The sequence below is a fragment of the Dermochelys coriacea genome, chromosome 10 (assembly GCF_009764565.3).
Source record: "Dermochelys coriacea isolate rDerCor1 chromosome 10, rDerCor1.pri.v4, whole genome shotgun sequence".
NCBI lineage: Eukaryota > Metazoa > Chordata > Testudines > Dermochelyidae > Dermochelys > Dermochelys coriacea.
Genome location: NC_050077.1, coordinates 51,355,643 through 51,382,428, shown reverse-complemented (window position 1 = coordinate 51,382,428; position 26,786 = coordinate 51,355,643). Strand labels below are relative to the sequence as shown.

The following is a 26,786-nucleotide window of genomic DNA, read 5'->3' as shown; positions in this document are numbered from 1 at the left end:
TGGGTGCTACTTGACAAAGCCCTGCGCAGCGCCTCCGCGGGGCTGGGGCTGGCCAGGGCCGCCGTTCTCTAGGGCCAGGCCGCTGAACGTCTCTTGCCCGCCCTGGGCGAACCGGCGGCTGCCGCTGCTGCTGCGGGAGAACGCCCTGCGCTCCCACCTCTGGTTACCCCCACGGTCCGCCTCCGGAGCGCGGTCCTCTCAGCCCCCCGCTCACCCCGGGCCCCTCGCCCTGCCTAGGCTATGGGGGCGGGGGGGACTGATGCCCTGGGTCGGGGGAGAGCAGGTCCAGCAGCCCTGCCCCGAGCCCTTATTTCTTGGCACTGCGGCGGCTGAGAGCAGGGGCCCCGGGGCGCAGGCAGGGCGGGAACACCGAACCGCCCCCGGCTCTGCGAGAGGCGTGGGTTGGACGGGCCGCAGGCAGCGTCACTGGCCCTACCCGGGCATCATCCATTGTCCGACTGACAGCCTCGCTCTGGGGCGGGCGGAGTTGTGCTGGGCGGGTCAATGGGCGGCTGGTGGGCGTGTGCTCCGAGGCGGGGGTGGTGCTATTGCGCGGGCCGGTTCCGGCCCCTGAGCTGCGGGAGCGAGCGGAGGGGGGCCGGGCCTGTCAGCGCAGCCGGAGAACGGAGCAGGAGTCGCCATGGCCTCCACCGCATGGATGCCCGCGGTAAGCGGGTCCCCTGTGCTGGCCTTTGCCGGGGTCTGGCCCTTCTCCCCCCATGGGGGCTGGGATCCCGGGGAGGGAGGGACCCCCGCCCTATTGCGTCCCGACGCTCCCCTGGCTGCTGCCGGGCGCGGGGGGGCCTCGTCCGGGTGTCGGGGGCCGCGGCCCAGCGCCCGCGCTGCTCCTCAGCCCGCTGCCCCCAAGCTTGACTCCCCGGTGCGGGGAGCTGGGAAGCCGCAGGCCCGGCGGATGGGAGGGGGAAACGGGCCTGGCTGCTCAGTGGGCTGCACGGTTCAGAGGGGTCAAATGTCACTGCCCTTGGTTCAGTCTAGGCAGACACTGTTCAGTGCCCTTGAATCCCTTCGCCGCTTCTCTGGGTGGAGGGAGCTAGGACGGTGGTGACCTTTCCATCCTGTCCTGTAACGCGTCTCCCTGAGGACAGAGGGAGCCAAGCAACTGCCCCCGCTACTTGCTTCCCCACAACTGCAGATCTTTACAATAATAAGTTGGATATTTTATTTCATAATTATTTTAGCACTGGGAAGAACATTCTTACTTTCCTGTTGAGCTGGACTTGCTTTCCTTTCGCCTCCTGATTGTATCTTACATTTGTAAGACATTTGTTCTCAAGCTACTGACATTAGTATTTCCCATTCTTTGTTTACTACAGGCCAAGGTCCTATTCTGTTTGTGTCCACTAGCTAATGGTTTTCTGAGAGACTGCCACACTTGGATCGTGTGGGGTTTCTTGAGCATGGTGGTGTTGTCCATGGACACACACTTGGTTCTTACCAAGGTTAAATGTTTTGAGGGCTGCTGTACCTAGGAAAATTGCACATTCTGATTATTTCTTGTAAATTTGCATACATTGGTATTTGCACATAACAGAGCAGTAAAATCCTTATTCTTCAAACTAGCAGCAATGCAAATAGAGTTCATCTTACCCCTGCTGTGCCTCATATTTTAGCAGTAAAACAGGAGATGTGCATTTTTGAATGCATTTACTGCTACTTGTGTTTTTGAATAAGCTACTTACAACTTACTCCCATATACTCCTTTTATTTAATATTTTATAGTTAGACTAAAAATGGATTCTAATGATAGGACTACATTCACAATGAATTAATGGAGTCTTTCATTCATTCAGAATTCTCTTTCATTCTGGAGTCTGGAAAAAACAAGCTTATTAATACTTTGTATTTATATTCTAACTAGCAGTCCTCTGCACTCGTGTCCACCAACACTTTGTTTTTTTGAAAATGGTACTTATTCTGGAAGCTGTTCCACAGACACGGTCAATTGTGTTGGATAAACAAGAATAAAATTCCTTTGCTCTGCTTGAAAGATGCCCAGCCTATACTTAATAGCATCCACTTACTGTCCACAACATAGTGAACAATACTTTTCAGTATTTTCCAGCAAACAATAAACTTTTATTTTCAGACCTGCACTCAACATAGCATATGCCAAATCATTGAAAAATTCAACGTCTTTGAGCCCTCTGTTAAATTTTTACTAATTTGGACAAAAACAGTTCTGCTTCATTGAAACATAATTAAGGCCATAACAGAGCAATCTGATCATCTAGTCAAAGGCCCTACATAACACAGGCTATAGAATTTCACTGTGTGCATCCTCTGTCAAGCTCATAACTTCCAGTAAATACAGGTCTGATTCCCAGTCCCCTGCTCCAACCACTATACTACACTAGCTGTCTATAATACAGTCCCCTCTCTATAATTTTCACTTGTCTCCAGAGTTATCCCTTGGCACCACAGGCAAGAACTATGCCATGAAGATACCCAGGTGTTTACGTAGCTAAGCCAGTTCACCTTTTCTGTTGTCTGCTTCTCTCTCAAGTGTGTAGCTTGTTATGATATGCAGCGCTTGCTGTTATGACATTGTACGTTTCATGTTCAGTTACAGGTCAGAATGAATCTTAGCTCTAATTACCTTTTCTACAGCATTCATTACAATATCCTAGATGAGAACTACATCATTTCTAATCATCTTGCCTACACTCTGTCCTCCTTGTCATACAGTTATGTTCTTAATGCCAAGTCCGCATAAGTGTCAAAGACCTATGGTGGGAGGTTACAGTAGTAAGTTTCAGGTGAAATGTGTCTGACTGTCCTTTATCCAGTCCTTCCAACTGGTACTTACTTCGGTATGACATGATGTATCTATAGTTTAGGCTGCCCATATAAAACTTTTTACTGTATATGGTAGAATGGGTTATAATAATCTAATTCATTTTCAAACTAAAAGCATCTCTTTAGTATACACTCTTCTTAAGAATTGTCTAAGTATCATTGCATCAGCTACTTTACTAGTAATATCACCACATTTAAAACAGACTTATAGTTAAAATTCCACCATATTCATGAATGCAATCCAGATATGAAAATGCCAAGAGTGGTATTTACAGAAGATAAATCTACCATGGGCTTCAATGGTAGTAAGACTAATGCTGAGTGCTTTAGAAAATCCTATACCAGGTATTTAAGTGCCATGAAGGCTGCTACTAATCAAATCTTGCAGCAAAATCCTTGGGGTAAATTTTCAATACTTGTAAAGACAGTGTTTTCATATTTCATGACTTGTTCTGTTTGTCACAATTTTGCTGTAAGTTTCTGTCAGCTTTGTATCAACTCTCCATCTTCAGCTTCTTGTCTTATTGTGTCCTTGTACTTTCCTGTCTGTATCCATCTGTTGCCTCTTTGGGGGAGGGATCATCTTTTTATTCTGTGTGTGCACAGTACCTAGCACAATGGGGTCTTGGTACTTAACTAGAGCTATTAGGTGCTACAGCCATAAACGTAAAAAAAATTAGTCAACCATTATCCATATAACTAAAATTATTGCATCTTTGGGTCCAAAGTGTAATATCTGAATGTGTTCCCTTCATTTCCATGGCTTTCATGGACTGTGCCTCTACAAATTTTTGTTCCTATAATAAAACATTTCTTTCTCACCATTTATTGGACACAAGGACAAATATTTAATGGAGACTCCAAAGTTCTCTTATTTTAGACTTCGAAATCCACACAGTGTTTGTGGTGGAATTTACCCTTTTCCTAACATTCAGTCAATATATTACAAGCTCATTGTTAAAATTCATAAAGAATGGAAGAAATATTTTTTGGTAGCAGAGTATTCATATAAAACTCCTGAAAATACAAGACAGAATAATTAAAATGTTTGCAAACTGAAAGTTTTGGTCATCTGAAGAAAATATTTATATACTAAATGTATGACAACTAATGTTAGCAAAGATATTCCTAGTATAAAATGTGACCTGAAATAAGTGTACTATAAAATGCAAACCTGCTGCAGTATTAGAAATTAATATTGTCTTGCTTTCTGTTCACACACTAAAATATCTTTAAAAACAACGAGGAGTTCTTGTGGCATTTAGGGACTAACCCATTTATTTGGACATAAGCTTTTGTGGGCTATAACCCACTTAATCAGATGCATGGAGTGGAAAATACAGTAAGCAGGGATAAATATACAGCACGTGAAAAGATGGGAGTTGCCTTACCAAGTGGGGGGGTCAGTGCTAACTAGGTGAATTCAATGAGGGTAGATGTGGCTTATTCCCAACAGTTGACAAGGTGTGAGTATCAACAGAGGGAAAATTTATTTTTTGTAGTGACCCAGCCACTCCCAGTCTTTATTCAGGCTTAATTTGATGGTGTCAAACTTGCAAATTAATTCCAGTTCTGCAGTTTCATGTGCGGTATATTTATCCCTGCTTACTGTATTTTCCACTCCACGCATCTGATGAAGTGGGTTACAGCCCACGAATGCTTATGCCCAGATACATTTGTTAGTCTCTAAAGTACCACAAGGACTCCTCGTTGTTTTTACTGATATAGACTAGCATGGCTACCACTCTGAAATATCTTTGTTTTTACAGGTGTCTCGGTTGCTAGGAGTTTTCAAAAACCAAAAACAGGTGACCAGATGTTTTAGTAGTGCTGTGAGTATAATAGTATTTTTTTTCTTTTGAGAAGTTTCTCAATAAAAGTACTGGGCAACTTTCTGAATAAGACAGGGTTGCTATATTACCTTTCCACACACTTTTAAAGATAAGCAGCAAGTACAATGGCCATATGGTCTTATGCCATGTTGGATTTCTATTGACTAACTTTAGCACCAATATCTTTTGACAATTTCACATTCAAAAGAATCATATATTCTTAGACTAATAATTTGAATAACCCCTATGAAAAATTATAACAATTGCATGGAAAAATCACATAGTTGGGTCACATTAATAGGATAGTGATGGCTTAGAAATCAACCCGTCTGAAACTACTACAGAAACTTCAATGGCAACGTTGTTGAGAAGCTTCTAAGCATCTTTTTATTTCGCAAACTTTTCTATAAGCAGTAGACTTGCTTGCTGTTTAGCAAATGTCTTGTAGCTGTATTCAAATCTATACCTATGAAGTCTTTAAAGAATTCTGTAAACACTTTTATACCAGTATTAATACTGACATTTTAAAACTGCTGCTTTTAGAATATCTAGACACCTGTCCTTTTGAAGTCCCTCTGTAATGCTTCATTTTAGCTTACAATATGATTGTGTGATTTTTTTTTTTTCTCTTGAGCTTGTTTTTGTAAGTGATTTGTTTATATTTGGGTTCCTTACCTTCTGTGTGTATGTACAAAATGCACACAAGCATGCTCTTGAAGCCTCATTTAAAGAGGGTTTTGAAGAATGCTCTGACTGATGTATGTATCAATGCTATGCCTACTCTTTTATGGATGGTGTGCATTTTAGGAGAGACTGGCTTTTAATGCTATCATTATAGCTCTGCACTGTGAGTTATAAAAAATTTGAGAAAAAGAGAAACAAAGAAGTTTCCCATGGCTTGTATATTAGTGAAATAATTAAGAATGGGTGTTGCACCTCAGGCTCCAGGTACACTAGAGTTGGCATTTCAGACTTAATGCAGGATCTTACATCCTACTTTTGAGTGTACTACAGCCACACATTGCTATGTAACCAGTTATATCAGTGGGGAGAAGAAACACAAGCATACAGCCGAGAAGTCAATCTAAGTATCAGAAGACATGGCAATTCTTGAAGGCATTCAAATAATATGTATTAACATTACTGATAAGCCTTATAAATAGCAGTCCTCACATCCCCATTAGTTTGTTTCCTTTCTCTGAATCTCCACTTTCTCTTTTCTTTATAGATAACCTTAATGACTGTTTCCTTCAAAAGAAATTCAGATACTCAGCATTTCAATGTATATTTTGTATCTTGTGTGGCCAATTGTGAAACATCTTTTGTGTTTTCACAGTGATCCTAATCAGGGCTTTTTCAGATAACATCGTATCTGGGGCTGCTTTTATTGATATTAAAGACTCCTATGAAGGTTGGTCTGAAACTAAACGCCTGTTTCTAAGATTCAAAATGAATAGTAAAAGTAAACCTGGAGTAGCAGTTCTTAGATCTTGAACCAAGTTTGATCATTTACTTCCCTAGACACCTGATGAGTCCAAGCTGCGCAGTCAGTTTCCTCTGCTTCAGGGATGACATTGGAAACAAAATGCTGGGGGAAATGCAGCAGAAGTTATGGTGGAAAAATAACTTCATTTTGCTAAAAATAAGTTAGCCAAATAAGTGAAGCTTTTTTAAAATGAATGTTGGACTTCACAAAATTAAGAAAATAACCTTCAAACAAAACCTTCTCTAGGAATAAGTTAGCATGACTGGAGCCTGTTGTAGTGTAGGATAGGTCCTAGTATATATGACATAACTGGATAATGCTGGGTCCTGTACAAAGTGCCAGGAAGAAATAAATACCTGTATTGTACTGGGGAGGAATGTGAATAGGAAGGCTGCTTTTCAATTAGGTTAGCCACTTCTGTATTTCAGAAAGGACTGAGGCAACAGGTGGATTCTTTGGAACACTATGCAAGCTGGTTTGTCTGGGAAACAGACTCCTCTTTAGTGCAGTGCCATCTTTAAAGTGACTTTGGGAATTGAGTGATTGTTTTCTGTTCAAGCAACTAGCTTGATTTCACCAAAACACTTGTAATGCTCTGATGAATGCAATGTTCCTTAGGTGTACTATCTGACTTCTTGCATAGGTACAGACAGTAACTTTAATCCCAGGAGATGGCATAGGACCGGAGATTTCTGCTGCTGTTATGAAGATTTTTGATGCTGCTAAAGTAAGCAATTCATTTGCCTTGTTAGTCATGTACATTACAACTTGAAGTGAGTGTGTGCATAGGGATTTTACTTGTGACTTCTGTTTAAGTTTGCAGGGGTTCCAGTCAGAAGTTGTCACTGAATTGTCAAGTGTCTGGGTTGTATCTCTAGCCAAAAAAAAGAAAAATACTGAAGCTTTGTATATAACATAAAGATTGGTTAGGGTTGCCGTATCAGGACAGAGCCTGTATATCTTGGCAATTGGAAGCTCACAGCAAATACTGTGTTTTTTAATTCTTAGAAATTTAAGCTACAGTATTTTGTGTGAAATAATTATCTAATTGAGTAAAATAGTAGCAACTGATAGAAGGGGGTTTTTTGGGTCCACTGTGATTTGGGATACAAGTAAAAGAAAAGCGTACGTTAAAAACATTGGCTTGTTCTTAGCAATGTATTTGAAATTAATCCACTATTGCTTTAAACTAGGGCTGTCAATTTAATTGAAGTTAAGTCATGCGATTAACTCAAAAAAATTAACCGTGATTAAAAAAATTAATCGCGATTAATCACACTGTTAAAACAATAGAATACCAATTGAAATTTATTACATATCTTGGATGTTTCTACATTTTCAAATATCTATTTCAATTACAACACAGCATACAAAGTGTACAGTGCTCACTTTATATTTTTATTAATACTTGCACTGTAAAACTGATAAAAGAAATAGTATTTTTCAATTCATCTCATACACAAACTGTTGTGCAATCTCTTTATCATAAAAGTGCAACTTACAAATCTAGGTTTGTTACATAACTGCACTCAAAAACAAAACAATGTAAAACTTCAGGGCCTACAAGTCCACTCAGTCCTACTCCTTGTTTAGCCAATCGCTAAGAGAAATAAGTGTTTACATTTACAAGAGATAATGCTGCCCACTTAATTACAATGCCACCTGAAAGTGAGAACAGGCATTTGCATGGCACTGTTGTAGCTGATATTGCAAGATATTTATGTGCCAGATGTGCTAAAGAATCATATGCCTCTTCATGCTTTGGCCATTGTTCCAGAGGGCATGCTTCCATGCTGATGACACTTGTTTAAAAAAAAATGCATTAATTAAATTTGTGACTGAACTCCTTGAGGGAGAATTTTATGTCTCCTGCTCTGATTTACCCACATTCTGCCATATATTTCATGTTATAGCAGTTTTGGATGATGACCCAGCACATGTTCGTTTTAAGAACACTTTCACTGTAAATTTGACAAAATGCAAGGAAGATACCAATGTAAAATTTCTAAAGCTAGCTACAGCACTCGACCCAAGATTTAAGAATCTGAAGTGCCTTCCAAAATCTGAGAGGGATGAGGTGTGGAGCATGCTTTCAGGAGTCTTAAAAGAGCAACACTCTGATGTGGAAACTACAGAACCCAAACCATCAAAAAACAAAATAAACCTTCTGCTGGTGGCATCTGACTCATGGTTATGAAAATGAACATGCATTGGTCTACGCTCCTTTCAATGGTTATCAAGCAGAACCAGTCATCAACATGGACGCATGTCCCCCAGAATGGTGGTTGAAGCATGGAAGGCACATATGAATCTTTAGTGCATATGGCATGTAAATATCTTGCAACACTAGGTACAACAGTGCTATGCAAACACCTGTTCTCACTCTCAGGTAACCTTGTAAACAAGAAGCAGGCAGCATTATCTTCTGCAAATGTAAACACACCTGTTTGAGCAATTGGCTGAACAACAAGTAGGACTGATTGGACTTGTAGGCGCTAAAGTTTTACTGTGTTTTATTTTTGAATGCAGGGTTTTTTTGTACATAATTTTACATTTGTAAGTTCAACTTTCATGATAGAGATTGCACTACAGTAAATGCACAGTATTTGTATGAGGTGAATTGAAAAATACGATTTGTATTTTTACAGTGCAAATTGTAATCAAAAATAAAGTGAGCACTGTACACTTTGTATTCTGTGTTGTAATTGAAATCAATATATTTGAAAATGTAGAAAACATCCAAAAATATTTAAATAAATGGTATTCTATTATTAACAGAGTGATTAATTGTGATTAATTTTTTTAATTGCTTGACAGCCCTACTTTAAAACTATTTACCTTTGTAATATGGAAACCTAACATGTCCAGAGATTGATATAGTACATATGCAGAGAACTTGCTCAGAATTTAAGAGACTATGCATACAAAATCAAAAGATGCATACAGAATCTTCTGAAATAACCTTGGTAAGTTAAAATGGTTCCCCATCATTGGTACCAAAAAGGAGTTTGTCCTTAAAACTCTTCTTCCCACTACAAGATAGCCTTTTCCACAGTTGGCTTAGATTAACTACTCTTAATTATAGGGGGTATAACTTCATATTAAAGAGCTCATGCATAGTTCAGTTTTGAGAGGCAGGGAATAGACTTATTACTGTTGTATTTAACACCTGAGAGAGATGGAAAGGGAATGTCTAGTTTGGGTTACTCCTGATAGGAAATCAACTCTTTCAAGATTAAAAAAAGCATGTTAACATTTACTGGAAATTCTCTAATTTGTTCAGTTTCAAAGATGGTGGTCATTTAAGGAGCATAGCATACAGTTATATTGTTCTTCTATTACACTCCTTCCTGAAAAAAATTAACATGTGGCAACCTTTCGTAACAGGGAGATTCCCTAGGTAAATGAAAATTAAGACAGTGATGAGTGGGACTGACTGGAACATTCACAGCATTCTATTTAGGCATGCAGCCCAGTCAAATGTGTTCCTGTCTGTTGGGAGCTCTTGTTGATCTTGTTTAATTACGAAGTTGAATTTTAAAAGACTTTTAAAATTCATTTTGTATTTCTTGAAAATATCTAACATGAGAGAGATCACCATACGGAAACCACAAGCTGAAAGTGTAGACAGCATGGTGGAAGTAGTTCTAATGATATAAGTCTGGAAAAATATTATAGTAGGCATCTCATAGTGCCGTAGTTAGTTACATTCTCCTTTAAAGAGTTAGGCATGTGAAAATAGGAGGTTATAAACAGTTCTCTTTGGGCTGAAATAGCCTATGCTTGTCAGCTCCAAGATAAATTACTTTGGGAGGTTTGAGCAAAATCAAATCCAAAGGGATTTTGCTCAAATCTCCTAAAGTAATTATATGCGCACACACGCTTACAAAATTCCTAATACAGAAGATAATGTGGAACAAATGTGTTTAGGCTCCTATTCAGTGGGAAGAGAGAAATGTTACAGCTATCCAGGGACCAGGAGGAAGGTGGATGATTCCTCTAGATGCCAAAGAATCCATGGATAAAAACAAGATGGGACTGAAAGGTACTGCAGAGGTTAATTTTGTACTATTAAAAGCAACTGTTGCTTGTACTGGGTGGTGGGGGGGGATGTTCTTGGAAGTATGTGTGGCAATGTAAAAGACAAAGTACTCTACACCATAATAGAATGGTTAATAGAATGCATGACAGCAGTCATTTGAAACTTCAAAGCATGACCTTTATTTCAACTTTTAGTGTAGCTTTCTCATTTAATGAGTGGACATTCCTAGCCAGAATCAGCCAGCGTGTAGGTAAGTATCCTCGGAGTTTCCCTGTATGAGACCTACCCGCGCCATTTCATAAATGGCATTGCATTTCAGTGAATGAATATAGCAATTAGGGTGTGTTGAAGGGTTGACTCACCGGTGGCATTACCCTTCATGGCTGGGCATAGTGTACCAGGCTTTCTTCCTCTGATGCCCCCTGCCAACAGCTGCTCCAACTCTAGTGGTCTGCCGCTTCTCATGACCTTAGTCCTCTGACCAGGTCACTTATAGTGCCCCTTCCAGAGTAACAGTCCAACCAACAAAAGTCCAGTGTCCTTACATCACGTCTTTCTCCCCCCAGCTCTGGGCCCTGAGGTCCTTACGCTCATCTCAGGGTTTCAGAAGTCCATATTCCCTAAGGGGGCTTGACGCCACCTTCCCTGGCAGCTGGCAGGGGAACCCAGGTACTCGTACACCTTTGGGTTCCAGCTCAGGGACTGTTGAGTGAGCAGGCAAGGTCTGTCAATTCTGACCTGCCCCCTGCCTGGGTTTCTTTCTACCTCAACCTGTCAAGAGCCCCTTCCTGGGCCCTTTGGGTACCTGTATTTGTCTCAAGTGCCACACCTTTTCCATCTCCCTAAGCTCCATGACCTTGCGAGGTGCACCTTTTTTTAGGGCCATGACTCATAGGGGTCCCTCGCTTGGAGTCCCCCGACAAATCTCAACTGAAAAAATAAATGTAAGCCAACTTTTGCCCTCCTCGAGTTTGACCTTTTTATTCAGTTTTCCCTGTACTCCATTCCCCAGTTAAATGCCTCCCAGGGCTCTGTTCTGGGAAATCTAGTCCCTGCCCTTTTATCAGAGTTGCTCTACCCTAGTGGGTGCACCATGTCTCTCCTTGTCCTTTACCAGATGCTCTTAGGAGAGGATCGCAAGACCGTCTCTTCCCCCAGGTCTCCTCTTCCTCTCTGCCCCAAAGTCCTTCCCTGGCCCATCAGACCTCTCTATACCTCCAAGACGGATTTCTAAGTTCCGCCCTTTTCTTCCTGTAGCTGTCTTCTGTTCTTCCTCTTTATATTAACCATTCAGCCCTTTCCCATCTGGGACTTATCTTTAATTGAACCTGACCCACCCTGCAGGTACATTAATTAAGCCCTCTTTAGTTAATGCTTTCAGTCTCAGTGGAGGTATACCCCCTCCTTACAGGGTGACATTTTGTGAAATCCCAAATGAAGGTGCATGCCCCATGTTGTCAGTCAGAGCTCTGTGGAGGCTCGAAACCTTGTCTCTCTCACCATGAGAAGTTGTTCCGCTAAAAGATGTTACCTTACCCACCTCTTCAGTCTTTAGTGTCAGACTTTTCATGGGTTCATTAGGAGGATTATTAGAGATGGGAATATTAGTATTAATAGAACCCTGAACTGGAGCCCATATCTAAAACAGCACAAACCAGTTCCCCTGCTGCTGGAATACTTCATAGTCAGAATGTGATTCCTTCTAATTCTCATTGAGTAACACCTTACTCCCCAAGTAGTCCTATTGAATTCATTGAGAATGCTTGTGGTGTTAATTGCTAATCAACATGAATAGAGGGGTCACAAATTGGCTTTTAAACGGCAGAATAACTTCACTCTTTAATGGTCTAGAGGAAGAGTTCTTCAGCCTTTCAGCTCCAGTCAACACAAGACCCTAACAAGGGAACCCAGGTCTCCCATGAGACTGTGCCTAGACTTATCTCAGATGGTTGTAGTGAATTTAAACTCTAAATTGGTGCTTTTCTATCTCACTCATTCCTGTTGTGTATTATAGGACCTTTAAAAACACCAATAGCTGCTGGGCACCCTTCGATGAATCTGCTGCTGCGTAAAACCTTTGATCTTTATGCAAATATTCGTCCCTGTGTCTCGATTGAAGGATACAAAACACCTTACACAGATGTAAATATTGTCACAATTCGAGAGAACACAGAAGGAGAATACAGTGGAATTGAGCATGTGGTATGTTATTGGGAAACAGTTAATTTTCTGGCAAAGTTTTCTTTTCTCTGTGAATTGCAAGCTTGTATGGCAAAATTAGGATTTTTTTTTTAAATTACTTTCTGATTCAGAATTCATTTTTAATGTGAAATGCCTTGTGTACAGTGCTTTGCAGATACTTGCCCATCAGAATTACATGATGCTGTTCCAAATCTCCACACTATCAACTCCTGCTTTATAAATCAGCTTAAGTTTTAACTTGTGATGACTGTCTGTTTTTCAGATTGTTGATGGTGTTGTACAGAGTATCAAACTCATCACAGAAGAAGCAAGCAAACGTATTGCTGAATTTGCTTTCGAGTATGCCAGAAACAATCATAGAAGCTATGTTACTGCAGTGCACAAAGCAAACATTATGTATGTTGACATCAAAGTAACAAACTCTTATGAATGGATCTTAAAACTATGGATTTTGAGGTTTTCAAGATGCAAAGTAACTTGTGAAATCTCCCTCTGATGTGCAACACCGATTAATGCTAGTGGGGAAAACCATAAGCAACATGGGGACAATTGACCCAATATTGATGGGACTGCATTAGTTACATACTCAAATCACTGACAAGTTAGTATGCTCCTTCTATCTGTGCTCTTACCTATTTTAAGTGAAACTTGCACATATAGGACTGGTTTACACTTAAAAATTAGATCAACCTAGCTATGTTGCTCACGGCTGTGAAAAATTTTGCACCCTGTGCAACGTAGTTAGGCCAGCCTAACCCCCAGTAGAGGACATGGTTAAGTTCACAGCAGAATTCTTCCATTGTCCTAGCTACCATCTCTTGGCGAGGTGGATTACCTACTGCAATGGAAAAACCCCTTCCATAGGAAGCTAGACAATCTGGGCTACAGTGGCACAACTACAGTGTTATAGCTGTGCTGTTGTAGACTGACTTTCACCCAAGGATTTCAAAGCACTTCATAATAAGCCTCAGAATTGAGGCACAGTATGTATGGAATTGCATGACACTTTGCCTGTTTTTGTATACTCAAGCTTTAATTACAAAAGTGTCACTTTTGTTTGTCTTAATAGTGCATGCCAGAGATGGATATTAAAGTGTTCTGGCCAAAAACCACTTGCATAGCGCAAAATGTGCTTGTTGGGAGGATGTACTTTTCCAGATCTAATTTCTGGTTTACTTTGTCAGTCTCACTTCTGTCTTTAATGCAACTGACAAGTGCAGCTTAACTCATTGAAGTGTCAGTTGAGATCAGTTTTGTGGGTTCTGACAACCTAGCTCTCATTCTGTATAGTAAGCATTGAGAAGTTAGACGTAGATATTAAAAAAAAAAAAAAAAAACCTTTGCTGTCCAAAGATAAGGACAAAGACTTTGCTCTGAACGTATGGTAAATTGTAAGAAGGTTTTTTAATGCAATGAAATCAGAAAAGTTAACGTGAAGTAATTTTTTGCTCTATTGCTAAATTAGACTTTTAGGGCAGATCTTGGCTTCTGGTGAGGCTGGTTTGAGTCATGACATAACAGCCTTATAGCTGCTTTAACCAGGCAGCTGGGAATTCCCCCCCTTGTGAGGGGAATCCCCAAGTGGTCTAAGGCTGGCAGAGCCAACTCTGCGCCATCCTTTTCGTACATGCACATTGTGGGAGTGTTGGATGCAGGAGTGGGCCATGGTCAAACATACTTCTTTCTGGCAATTTCCAGCCCCTAGGAGGCCATTACAGGCCAGTCCAAATTAGAAGTTGCCCTAATTTGCTCCAACAGTTGCATCGGCTCTTGGCTGATCCCACAAACAAGGAGGTGAAAAGCCACCTTTGGGTTCCCCAGTGTTTTTTCAGTGAGAATCTGGCCTATATTTTTCTATTTATTCTTTGTTTCCAGAGGTGCATCCATACTTACCTGGATGCAGTTGCTTTTTAAAACTTGTTTATTCAGCCATGCTCTGTAACATTCTTCTCTGTCTAATTGCAGGCGAATGTCCGATGGGCTTTTTCTGAGAAAATGCAGGGAAGCTGCAGAAAACTATAAAGATATTAAATTTAATGAAATGTACCTTGATACTGTGTGTCTGAATGTGAGTGCCTAATCCATTATATCCAGCTTTTTATAGTTACAAAACATGACCTTAAAATTAAAACAATTTTCTTCCTAGATGGTACAGGATCCATCACAATTTGATGTGCTTGTTATGCCAAACCTGTATGGTGACATCCTGAGGTAAGCAGAAGTGAGCTGGTTATAATTTAACCCTTAATACCATCACTTTCAAGATTACCATTCAGATTAAAGGTTAGGCAAGTGGGTGTCCGTTTTCAGCATCCAGAAGGTTAAAACATAACCCTTTCAGATTCTCAATCATAGAAAAAAAAAAAAAGCTGCAATTGAGAACCAAACACAGAATATCTTAGTATTGAGGAAGCTGTATGATGAGGCTGTGCTTCATGGCATTAGAAGGGATGGTGTTCGTCGATATACCATATAAATGTGACTCAGATATAAAAATGGAAGGGTATGTGTAAAATGAATGTCTAATATACTTACTAAGGTACCTTCAGTTACTGTTTCGCAGACAACTTTGAGGAATATTGACACTAGCACTCTGCCATCAACACAATTAATTAGACTTGTGAAGTCAACTGCCAGACCCATTTGCCATAAAACATTTACTTAATTGAATTTGATGCTGTTCTAATTACTTAGCAAAAACTAGTGTCTTAAGTCTTAAAGTGTGTGCATACAACTTTAAGAATTTGGTCCTTGCTTCTCTTGTATCATCCAGGAAATCCTAAAATGTTTATCTTATTTTGATTCAGGCCAAGCTTTAAAAGAATACCTTTCTACGGTTCTGGATGTTAGAATGTATTTTTACTATGTGATCCTAATACAAACAAATAACTGCAGTCACCCCAAAACCAGGAAGGTGGTAGAGAGGGAGGGAACCCACTCCAGTCACAGCCCCCAGTGCACACTCCCACCCCAAAAGCCTTGGAAAAGAGAGGTTTAGGACAGAACAGTTTACTTCCAGTTGTGGGTGGAATATGTACTTATGTGCATACACTTTAGAACTACAGATTTTCTAGACTAAAACTGACATACAGTTAAGTGCAAAACACTGAATGGAGGATTTTAAACTCCTTACCAATCATTAGATAAGATAAATAAATGAAAATTATTTTTAAAATAATTTGTGCGCGTGTAAAATACATTTAAATAAAATCCTAGGATTGCAGTGATTTCTCAGATTGTTGCTATTTGAGTTGCATGTAGCTTCATAGCCTTGTATTGGTTCTCTTCTAAAGGTTAAATGAATCTCATGGACTCAGATTCACACAGGTGTTTAGGCTCCTAACTTCCATTGAAATCGATGGAAGTCAGAAGTCTATATACCCTTGTGATTGTGGGCCATGATGTCTTGATTGTTGGGTGTCAGTTGCCTCAGGAAGAACAGAAATACCCATACAGGTGGCAGTAGCCCGATTTCTCGGAATTGGTATCAGGTTTTAAACTAAGGCCCCCTCCATGAATCCTAGTACTTCTCTGACTGTATTGTTTTAGCTGTGTAGATGAATAAATTCCTTAATTTACAATATGTTTGTTACAGGCATTTTTGCATTTTAAATGGGTTTAATTCTTTTTGTGGCTCTTGGCGTCCCCCTGCAATGACGAAGTGGCTTTTGACTGTTGCAGTTGAGTAAATCTAGTATAAATACCATTGTGAACTAATTCATTGTAGAATCATCTTTCACATTCTGTACAAATAATAGGGAAAAGACCACTTAGGTCAACAAGCAGCTCTCCTTTCGGTACCCAGAAGCACACCATTCTTCCTTTGCTACTGTATTCCCTAATCACCTTCTGGTTGAACAAAATATAGAGCTCAAACTAATTCTATGTGCTTTAACAGCTGGTAATGTTTTCTCTGTAGTTGCTGTTGAAAATTCTGCCTGATAGCTCCGCTTACTTTCCTGACGTTTAGCTGGCATCCTAGTTTGATTCTCCTCCACATTGTTGCTTATGTTTTTTACCTAGTATAGATTTCCCCATCAATTTGAGTTCTAATGAAAGTTCCTTAAAACATTTTACATTTGTGCTCAGTTTTAATTAAAGAAGGGTTTCTTCATAAAGGTAGGTGGCCCCAACACACTCACTTCCCTGTAAACTGCCTCTCTGCTCTTATGGCTTTTTGGAAGTGCCTTATGACATAGTGCCCAAAATGTTCTACCTCTGAACAGATATCGAACAACATTCCCTACCTTGAAGCGTGTAATGCCTAAAGTGACAAACAAAGGATAGAGGAGGGGGATACAACATACAAGCAAAGCTATTCCCTTTATTTTAAATTTAAAAAAAACTGTTATATAGACTATTCCCCACTTCCTGTTTGTTTAGTACTTATTGGGTGGCTGATTTCTTGTCGGCATTGGTATAAAAGTGGGTCTTGAATAGTTTTCTAAATATCAACATTTGATGATGCTTGTTTAATGTCTTCCCCTTTCAGGATTGTGTTTTATGGGCACTTGTTGGCTTAGTCCTTGCTCATATTGATCTTGCAGAAAACCCTGCTAAAGTCAGATTTTTGTGTTGCTTTCATTATTTCTTTCACAGATCATATAGGCTGTTCGGCAATGAAGTAGCAAAGCAATCTTGCGTCACTTAACACCTGTTTCCTTCAGTTTTGCATAATAGTTATTACTAATTCAGATTTCTTGTGAGCAAATTTCTGGCCTCTTTATAGGCAGTTCTTATAGGAAATTTCTGTAATTTCTTGGGGAAAACGTTGGATTATACATTGAAGGATCTCCAAAGAATTATGTAAAACCCATCAACTGATATCTCTGATTTTTTTTTTTTTTTTTTTTTTTGAGATTTGTAATGATATCCTGGAGGGGGGTTAGGTACCTTTTTTTTTATTGTGCTGATTGGCTATCCAAACTTTCTTCTGCTGTATGCAAGTTTATAGCATTTTCCACCTTGCCCTATCATTTTCTCCTTCAGTGTATCATAGAATATCAGGGTTGGAAGGGACCTCAGGAGGTCATCTAGTCCAACCCCCTGCACAAAGCAGGACCAATCCCCAATTTTTGCCCCAGATCCCTAAACGGCCCCCTCAAGGATTGAACTTACAACCCTGGGTTAAGCAGGCCAATGCTCAAACCACTTAACTATCCCCCCCTCCCAAAAATTAGAGTAAGCTCTATCCTGGAATTTTAAGTTCCTCTGTCATTTTTCTCATTAAACTGTTTTTGTTGGTCTAGTAGTCCTGCTCATCTTCAAACACGCCGCTGTAGTATAGCTAACTTATTACATGTCCTTTTTGCCACAGGGTTAAACACATTAACCACTGGCTGTGTTGGCAGCTAAACTTTATTTTATTAATATGGAATAAACTATTAAAATAATCTCTTTATACCTTTTTGGTAGGAGGTTGTATCTTTGTAATTTACATGAAGAATTTTTTCTTCCAGTGACTTGTGTGCTGGATTGATTGGGGGCCTTGGAGTAACACCAAGCGGAAACATTGGAGCTAATGGAATCGCAATCTTTGAATCTGTAAGATCTCTTTTGCAAGAGGAAATTAATAACTAACTTTGTCTAGAAACCTAAAGCTACAAGATATCCTGTAGCCATTACTGAAATACATTCTCTGCAAAATGTCTGACTGCTTTAATTGTGAAGCTTACTTAAATTCTGCATAAAAGGAAATGTTACTTTTAAAATTAGTTATTTCAATTGGCTTTTAACAGTCAAGGAAATAACTAAGTCAGTGCGATGTTTTAAACCAAGATTTCAAATATAATTTTACAGGAATTGTAATATTTATTCATCTATTTTAGAAAGGATCTTGAATAATTTTTAGTTGTCAGGGACATCATCTTTTAGGATATCCATGTCCTGTGGATTTTTAGGGGAAAGATTTTGAAAAGTACAGAGGTGTTAGGTGTCCAATTCCCATTTGTTTGCACTGGGAATTGGAAACCAGAATTAATTCCTCTTTCTTTGTCTTTGAAACTCTTTCCCTACCCCCACCTTAAACTCTTATGGTTTTGTGTATTTATTGGATGAATACGCTTTGTTCAAAAGAATTAAATTTGAAATAACTTACAATATTAACTCAGATTAATTTTTCAGTTGTCTAAAATTACTTTAGATAACAAAACAGACACTAGATGCTTGATATATTGACTTCATAATATAGATATTTTCATTTTTATCTGTAGGTTCATGGAACAGCACCAGACATTGCAGGAAAAGATTTAGCAAATCCAACTGCCCTTCTTCTGAGTGCCGTGATGATGCTGCGTCACATGGGACTGCACGAATATGCCACAAAAATCGAGACTGCGTGTTTTGAAACAATTAAAGCTAGAAAGGTATTCTCAGGGCTTACAAAGTATCGACCTTATCACTTTTCGTATCTCTACAATAATTAATATAGAGCACCAAAGCCTAACCTATAGATTGAGGAGGATGCAGAGGCTCACTGTCTCAGCAGGAGTGGGCATGCTGCCTTGGGAAATGCTGGGGGACTTGTAGATTCAGCTCTCTGAAAAGAGCACTTGCACCCCCTGAGTGTGTCTCCACCCTCATGTTGGGACAGACTCTGCTTATGAAGTCCTAGAGCTGAGATTGGGCCTGGCCCCTGTATGCACAACAGAGGAGTCTGTTTAGTTGGCCCCCATGGCCAAATTATAAAATTATAAAATTTTAAATATATAAAATTATAAAATACAGATTCTTTGTGTGTATATTTGGTGCTCAAGAAGGTGAAGGCACTGATTTTCCTATCTCTAGTTGAATCTAGTGTTGTCTGTATGTCTTGTAAAGGCTTCATCACACAACTTTCCCAAAACATTTCATTCCTGACCTATACCACCTTTGTTCCCATTCTGGACTCAGGTCTTTTCTAAACTTCTTCCCTGCAATGTCATTGACTTGGTAGAGTTACGTGGGTGTAAACGAGGCCAGAATTGAGGACACAAGCTAGATTTTGCTCAATTGTGTGCATGGCTTCTCTTATGCAGTTAGTATCTAAGATTTGGAGGCCACCAAATTGATTTTCACTTGTAACTTGAATAAAATTTGAATTCATGTTTCCAGAAGTTGAGCCTTACCAACTTTTTTCATTGTCATCTTGGCTTTCATCTTTTTAAAATGCAGGTGGGTGGATTCTAAAGATTGTGCTTTAAAGACGGAACATTACTTAGCCACGCTGATGAAATTCTTTGGTCCAGAAGCATGGGAGGGTGCTTTAAGTCCTCATAAGTGTATTTTTATGCAATTATTGAACAAGATAAAATGAAAAGATGTTCATTTTATAACTGGCCTATTTGTGGTGGCTGCCATACTGTACATAAACACTTAAAAATCCTATTTAAATTACAAGTAAATATGAAATGCTTCTGAAAAGCTCCAGATATACTGTCTGGAGTGGAAGTCCTTTATCTGTAGATCAGTAACACAATGGTTGATAGAACAAGCATTAGTTTGCTACTGGCTCACTATGTATGTGATAGATATATATGCTCACAATGCAGAGAGCTCATCTTTAATTTAAAAATTGTATAGTGAAAATGACAAAACACTAACATTATAAATTGTCATCTCTTATGCCTGCATGTCCTTCCATACACACCCTTTTAGGATCTTGCTGTATGTCTGAGACCATTAGTCTCTATCATGCAAATTGCCACATAATCATGCTTTATCAAAGGGGCCAGAAATATTATCCCACTCTTGCCATCCCAAGGGTGGTCAGACTAAAAATTTGAACAGATGTCCATTTTACCTATTCAGCAGCTTTTCCCATCGTTTAACTTTTTGCATTCTTCCCCTCCCCAATTATAGATCTTGCTCCTTGTAAGTTGGCGTGGCCATTCCTCCGAGTCTGCCTCTGAGGGAGGCCTCACCTCCACACAGTCTGGTCTGCTAGAGTACTCTCAAAAATAAGGAAAGGGGGAATTAGTGGTACTCAGTGGGCCACAGCCTTCAAGCAGGACAGGGCCACAAGCAGTCTGGGCTCTGGCCTGCAGTCAGACAGAGCTGTAGCACCAAGCACAGTCTATGGGGCTCAGACAGGGGCGAGTCTGAGGAGCGCAGGCCTCCCGGCTTAAGGAGAGGGAGTACTGCACGACCCCCAGGGGTAGGGGATGCAGGTTTGCCCAACTCCACCACATCCCAGCCCAGAGTCAGTGGGGAATCCACCCACAACATGCTCACTGTGCTTCTGGCAGTACCAGTGCCAGACAATAGTCTGGTTCCCCACGGCTGCTTCCTACTCTCACCCTTGGTAGTAGCTCCTCAGCATCGGGAGTGGCAGGGCTCTCTGGAAGCTTGTGCAGGTCCTCAGAATAGCGGCAATTCTCCTTGGCATCCCACTCCAGCAGCAAGGCGGAAGTGTCTGTCTGTCTCTCTCAGCAGTTCCTTCTCAACTGAGTTGCTGAACTAGCCTTTTATATTTCCTCTTCCTGTCCCGCCCCTCTGCTTCCGGTGTATGGGGCTGTGGCCCTCCTGGTTCCACCCACCAGGCGGCTTGTGGCATTCCCTCCTCATCCACCTCTGAGGGAAGCCATGCCTCCTCACTACACTCCTCCTCAAGGACTATTAACATGCTAAGTTTCAACTTCTATATTTATGCTACTGTTGTGTGGTTGTTATTTATAAATAAATAAAATCCTGCAGAAGTTTCATTGTGTAAGAATTACTCATCTTTGCCCTAAACCTAAGCATATAAAACTTCAGATCCCAAAAAAACTTCAGAACTAACTCCTGGAAATATGAAGTTATAATAGTTGGGAGCTGTTTTACTGTGCAGCTAGGAAACCAGAGGACTTACAACAGTTTTAGCTAAATATGTTTAGGCAGTAATTCCAGCTAAATTATAAATAAAGATAAAATCGCTAATCATAAAACCACAGGGTTAGAAGGAGTGGCAAGAGTCATCTAGTCTAACCCCCTGCTAAGGTACAGGATTTGTTGTGTCTAAACCATCCAAGACAGATGGCTATCCAGCATAATGATGATGCTAAAGTCTTAACATGTGATAACCTACTACTGTGATGAAAACTTGCTGTTTGAATTTGCCTTCTGTACAGGCTGCAATTTGCAAGCTCATTTCTATTAAAATTGTTGAAGTACAGAGAACCTTGGACAGTTAACATTGTTCCCTTGCATACATAATACCGCATACTCTGTGTTCAGAATGTAAAATTAATTTGGAAGCTGCAATACTCTGATTACATTTTTTTAATTAAAATGTCTATTTTTTTTCTCTCTCAGGTCCTAACAAAAGATTTGGGAGGTAATGCGAAGTGTTCGGACTACACAGCAGAGATCTGTCGCAGAGTACAGGATATTGACTAAAGTTTCCTCGTATCACTAATGTTGCAATCACTCCAAATGGACACATTACAAATACATTATATAGTCATCTGCAGTTCGTATACATTTGGTTTGCCTATCTCGAGAGAGAGCAAACTTTTTAGATGGGGCCATTTTGTTAATAAATTTAGCCCAAATGGATACAAATAATGTTTGTGCCTGCTTTCAGTGGACTTTTTCCAAATACTTTGTTTTATTTATTACTCGTCTCTGGTGAAATTTTTTTGTAAAAGTGGATTCCTTTATTGTATCACTTAGAATTGTTTACCATTTTACATTTCAATTAAGTGGTTTTTACTTCTCAAAACACTTGCTGTAAATATCAAGATGACTGAATTATCATGATTATAAAAGCACCTTTAAAGAAAGCTTAAAATCTATTTTATTGGTCTTAGAATGGAACAAAATAGGCTTTTCAGCCTTAAAATAGCACAAGAAGACATTTTTTGTAAACAATCGGGTATGAAACTTACTAGGAATGTTGTATCAAAAGCAATGAAGAGATACTTTCAGGTGCTGTGATGTTCCAAGAAAAACAAAAAGTTCTCTAAATGCATGAATAAAGACTTAAAACCCTACAGGTATTTAATCTCTCTTAAAATATGTTTCTGTATAAAAATCAAGGCATCAAAACAGATGTGAGAAATAATACTAGTAAAGTAAAATCATACAAACCTACGTATCCAAATATTCTTGTAAGGTGGCTCTGAGAGGAAGACTCTTACTTATTTTACAATAGAGCTCTTCTAATGAGTAGATGATAAAATTCCTTGAATTCCACTCTATAGTGTCAGGTGGAAAAATAAATTTTCTTTAGCTTTGTACTACAGTTTTTCTGTTATACTTTGTTTTTATGTATTGCATTGTCTGTTTTGATGTTTAAATGTACTGATTAGTAACTTCCTCAAATTCTGAATGTAACAGACTAGATAACAAGGGATTGCTACAGAGCTTGAAACTGGGTATCCTCTTGTACAATGATCTATAATTTTTGCTCTGATGCTTAATATTTCTGGAATCTATAATCTGTCTTCACTATGTGGGTGGATATGAGGTTTCCAGGCATTTGCTTACTAAGCCTAGCAAAGACCATGAAGTTAAGTCCTCTTCTCATCTCCATATAGTGATATCATGGACACACATGACAGATACTGACCTAAATGTCTTAGAATAGCTCCATCCCTACAACCTTTAACATGCATATAAATCAAATTTCCTGGCTATGGTTCTGCTCTGTACCCCAACTGTATTCAGCTTAATTCTGTCTATAGGTCCCATGCCACTAATTTCACTTATTTCCTTATTCAGTCTGCTGGTTTCCAAAGCAAAACCGAGCAATGCAAAGTCACTTCATTTTCCCCTGCAAAATAATCATCCCAGCTTTTGTTATACTTCTGCTACCCTATGGCAGTGATAGGGACAAAAAAATTTTTTTCTTGTTTATTCATAACTGCTTCTAGTGATAAAGGTAATTTTTCTTCTCTTGGATGTACCACAGCAGAGGTTGAGCTTGATTTGAATGTGCATAGTGTGGTTGCTGCTCCCTTGATTCATTTGTGTTATGCTAAATAAGCAACTGAGTTACTTTTACGCACAAAGTGAGAAAATAAAGACTTCCCAAAGTCAGACCATTTGTTGTGTTTTTTATAAGCCTAGACTGCTGACTTGTTTAATGCTTTGATAGATAAATCTTATTGTAAATATCAGTTATGTATAGAGGAAGTACAGTTGAGCATGTTTTCTTACTTGCTGTAACACATGATTTTCAAAAAAAGAAAAGGAGTACTTGTGGCACCTTAGAGACTAACAAATTTATTAGAGCATAAGCTTTCGTGAGCTACAGCTCACTTCATCGGATGCACATGATTTTTAGTAAAGAAGAAACTTTTTGTAGAACTTCCATTTGCTTCAGATGGTGCTATCTTCCATTTGATAAGGACCAGATATCAAAATCAGACTCTTTTAAGCAATTTGGTTTAGTGGGGAGGAGGTGGTGTACCACAGGTTTGTAAAGATATAATATATAAATAAGATTTCAAACTCTTAACAAGCACATGTTTAAAGCAAATGTTGTTGTTTGGACATAGTAGCCAAACACACACCCAAAATCCTAGCAGTAAGCATTTTGCAAAGTGCTGTAACTAGATGGAAAACTTCAAGATGACTGGTATTACAGTTAGTTTTCTGGCCTGTTAGCACAGGACGGATTGATTTAAATCACTGATTTTAATTGTTTTGCAATAGTACTTCAGTTATAAGAAAGGGTGATTCTTGTTGGTAACCATTAAAACAATGATTCTCAATTAAATAGAACCTTTTACTCTAAACTTCCTTCTTTTTGCTAAGCAGGAGGATACACTAGCTGTACACTTAAGCAATTACATAGTTTAGTTTAATCAGATTCTTAAATTTTTACTTGCAATTTGTATCAAGATTTATTTAGATGGAAATCCAAATACACTTAAAGGCACAAACAGCATTTACATTTTTTTTTTATTAAACTACATTATGTGCTGGGTACAAACTTTTTCTCTTGTCAAAACATGTTTTGCATTTAAAATGAACTGATTTATTAAACAAAGGAAGTATCTGTAATTAGTGAATTGAACTGATTGTTTCTAGTCCCTATGTCCATGAAGATTTTAGTACTAGTAAAGCTCATCCTCTTACAACTGGTTGTTAGATTGGAAGAGGAAAACAAGCTTTTTTTTTTTCCAACTTCCAATTGGTTTCTTAACTTTGAATGAACTAGTCATTGAACTGAGCTAGTTGAATACACAGAAATGAAGAAAATACTCCCTCTACACCTGCAGAAAAGACTACTGCTTCAAAAGCTGGTTGAGTATTTTAACAAACTAGTTTCAAGTGCATAGTCAGAAATTCCCACCAATTCAGTGCTTTGTCTTTAAAGCTCAACAGAAAATGTACTGCTTTATTTTTAATTTAAATGATTGATAAATTTAGGCTTTTAGAGGCTGTCATTTTAAATTTAATTTTAAATAGTTTTGTTTAAATAAACCTGCATTTAAATATTTTTTTAAAATCATGACTCTTATCCACTCTGAATCAGGGCCCCTGCATTGAGTGAGACATCCTTTGACCTGGTCTAGATTTTGATCTTGGGCTGTTATTTCTGATCATGCCCACCAACTGTCATCACTTGACTCTTTGGGAATTGCTAAACTGAAGTGTCTTTCAGCATGAACCAAAGATTGAAAAAAAATCTTCATTGTCTTTTTTTGGGATGGTCAATCCAGAACTCGCTTGACAAGCCACAAGGCTGGAAAGAGGAATTAATTAGGCCACAATGTGTAGCATTTCTTTTGTTACAAGTTTCAGAGTAGCAGCCGTCTTAGTCTGTATTCACAAAAAGAAAAGGAGTACTTGTGGCACCTTAGAGACTAACAAATTTATTTGAGCATAAGCTTTTGAGCAGCAGCTGTAGCTCACGAAAGCTTATGCTCAAATAAATTTGTCTCTAAGGTGCCACAAGTACTCCTTTTCTTTTTGTTACAAGATTATTTAGATGCTCCTTCACTGAAAACATTATAGAACTGTTGATGTTTTAATTTCAGTTAGGGCTCAATGGCCATTGATACTATGAGGATGTAACAGTTTCATTAAACAGTGCTACTTGATTAGTTATGTTTACCAGTTAAACCCACATTAGCATGTCATTAAGTTTAACTCATTTAAGACCAAAAGTAAAATATTCACAATGATGGGCAATATAAATACTTATCTGTAGAAAGAAATTTTATTACTTTGCAGGCTGAATTACAACTAGATCTTTATATGGATGTTTCTCTTCTGATGCCTGTTGCATAGGGTGCAAAACAAATGGTAGGTGTGCTAGCCTAAAAAAGTAAATCCTCAAATGCATTTGTTGGGAGCTGTTTCCTGCAACATAGAGTTGGTGAATTTGTTTTGCTTCATGGGAAACTTGCAGACAATACTTGGCACGAAGACTAGTTTTATTCTTTGTAAAATGAATCAATTTCATCTTTGTATTTTTCAAGCACAGCAAGTCGTTTTAATTTCATCGTAGGACCTAAAACAAAAAACATACCACCAAAAAACAAACAAACCAAAGTTGATTACAAGAGGAGAGAGAAATTACAACAAAGTTTCCTAGCTGGCGGGTTAACGAGCCCTAGTACATCATTCCTCCAAAGGGACTGACTAGTAGATGTTCCTGTTGCTTCAATGGCTGATCTCCCATAGGAACTGTAGAATAGCTGGGGCAGAAACAAAGTAGTTCATCCAAATGATTTGTGGACAAAGCAGTGTCAGGCTTCATGAGCAAATGTAACAAGGTAGCTACTGCCCAGTTTAGTAATACTTTAAGAGGACTAATCGAGCTTTCTCCCTTAATGTCCTTATTTAAAGAGCCCTCTCTTATGGCAGGTCTACACTATTGCTTAAGTCGATCTAACTTGCATTGCTCAGGGGTGTGAAAAACACACACACACACCTCCCAAGCAATGAAAGTTACAACAACCTAAGTGCTGTTCACACCAGCACTATGTTGGCAGGAGGCGCTCTCCCACTGACATAGATTCTGCCTCTCGTGGAGGTGGATAATTATGCCAATGGGAGAGAGTTCTCATCAGCATAGAACACCTTCACCAGACACACTACAGCGGTGCAGTTACACCGATGTAGCACTTCTGGTGTAGACCTGCCCTTAGCAATGTTATGTCTACTTGTTACAAGAGCCCTGGATTTGACATAACCTGCAGCCACCTGTGCACTTAGCCACCATGGGCTGGAAGCGAGGACACATCGTGAGAAAGAATTTTGACTTACTTAGGCAGACAAAAACATCTGCTCAGCTGTAGTGTTACTAAAGGATAGCTGACCTTGGTCTGGGTGCCTGCCTGTGAGGTTTTTTTTTGTTAGAGTTGCTTTACTGATAAGAAAAAATTGAGATTTCTTTGCTGTTGCTAGGGAAATGGTCAGCCCATTAGGGGTTATTTTGAGTTATGCTTTGTTTTGAATTACATACAAGAGAGTTTAGTTAGTGTGTGTACTT

The 26,786-nt window shown here is 39.2% G+C and overlaps 2 protein-coding genes across 9 annotated transcripts in view; one reads left to right on the top strand and one right to left on the bottom strand.

Annotated features, from left to right (window-relative positions):
• The first annotated feature begins 111 nt into the window (after positions 1-111).
• Positions 112-23,377, top strand: IDH3A (isocitrate dehydrogenase (NAD(+)) 3 catalytic subunit alpha). Of its 2 annotated transcripts, none has more exons than XM_038418586.2 (11): positions 112-667; positions 4,587-4,649; positions 6,779-6,862; positions 10,066-10,180; positions 12,192-12,379; positions 12,642-12,775; positions 14,345-14,447; positions 14,526-14,590; positions 17,839-17,923; positions 18,592-18,744; positions 21,650-23,377. In XM_038418586.2, exons 1-11 carry the CDS (start codon positions 641-643, stop codon positions 21,731-21,733), a joined length of 1,101 nt encoding a protein of 366 aa, XP_038274514.1. In that variant the 5' UTR covers positions 112-640; the 3' UTR covers positions 21,734-23,377. The 2 variants fall into 2 exon arrangements, with proteins under 2 accessions (XP_038274514.1, XP_038274515.1); XM_038418587.2 differs by having other exon boundaries at positions 415-667; positions 4,587-4,625.
• Positions 22,752-26,786, bottom strand: part of ACSBG1 (acyl-CoA synthetase bubblegum family member 1) — a 77,009-nt gene continuing 72,974 nt past the window's right edge. For all 7 annotated transcript variants that reach the window (XM_043494473.1, XM_038420464.2, XM_043494475.1 and 4 more), the window contains one exon: positions 22,752-25,802. In XM_043494473.1, the coding sequence (XP_043350408.1) occupies positions 25,726-25,802 (77 nt within the window). In that variant the 3' untranslated portion in view covers positions 22,752-25,725. The remainder of the gene's footprint in view (positions 25,803-26,786) is intronic.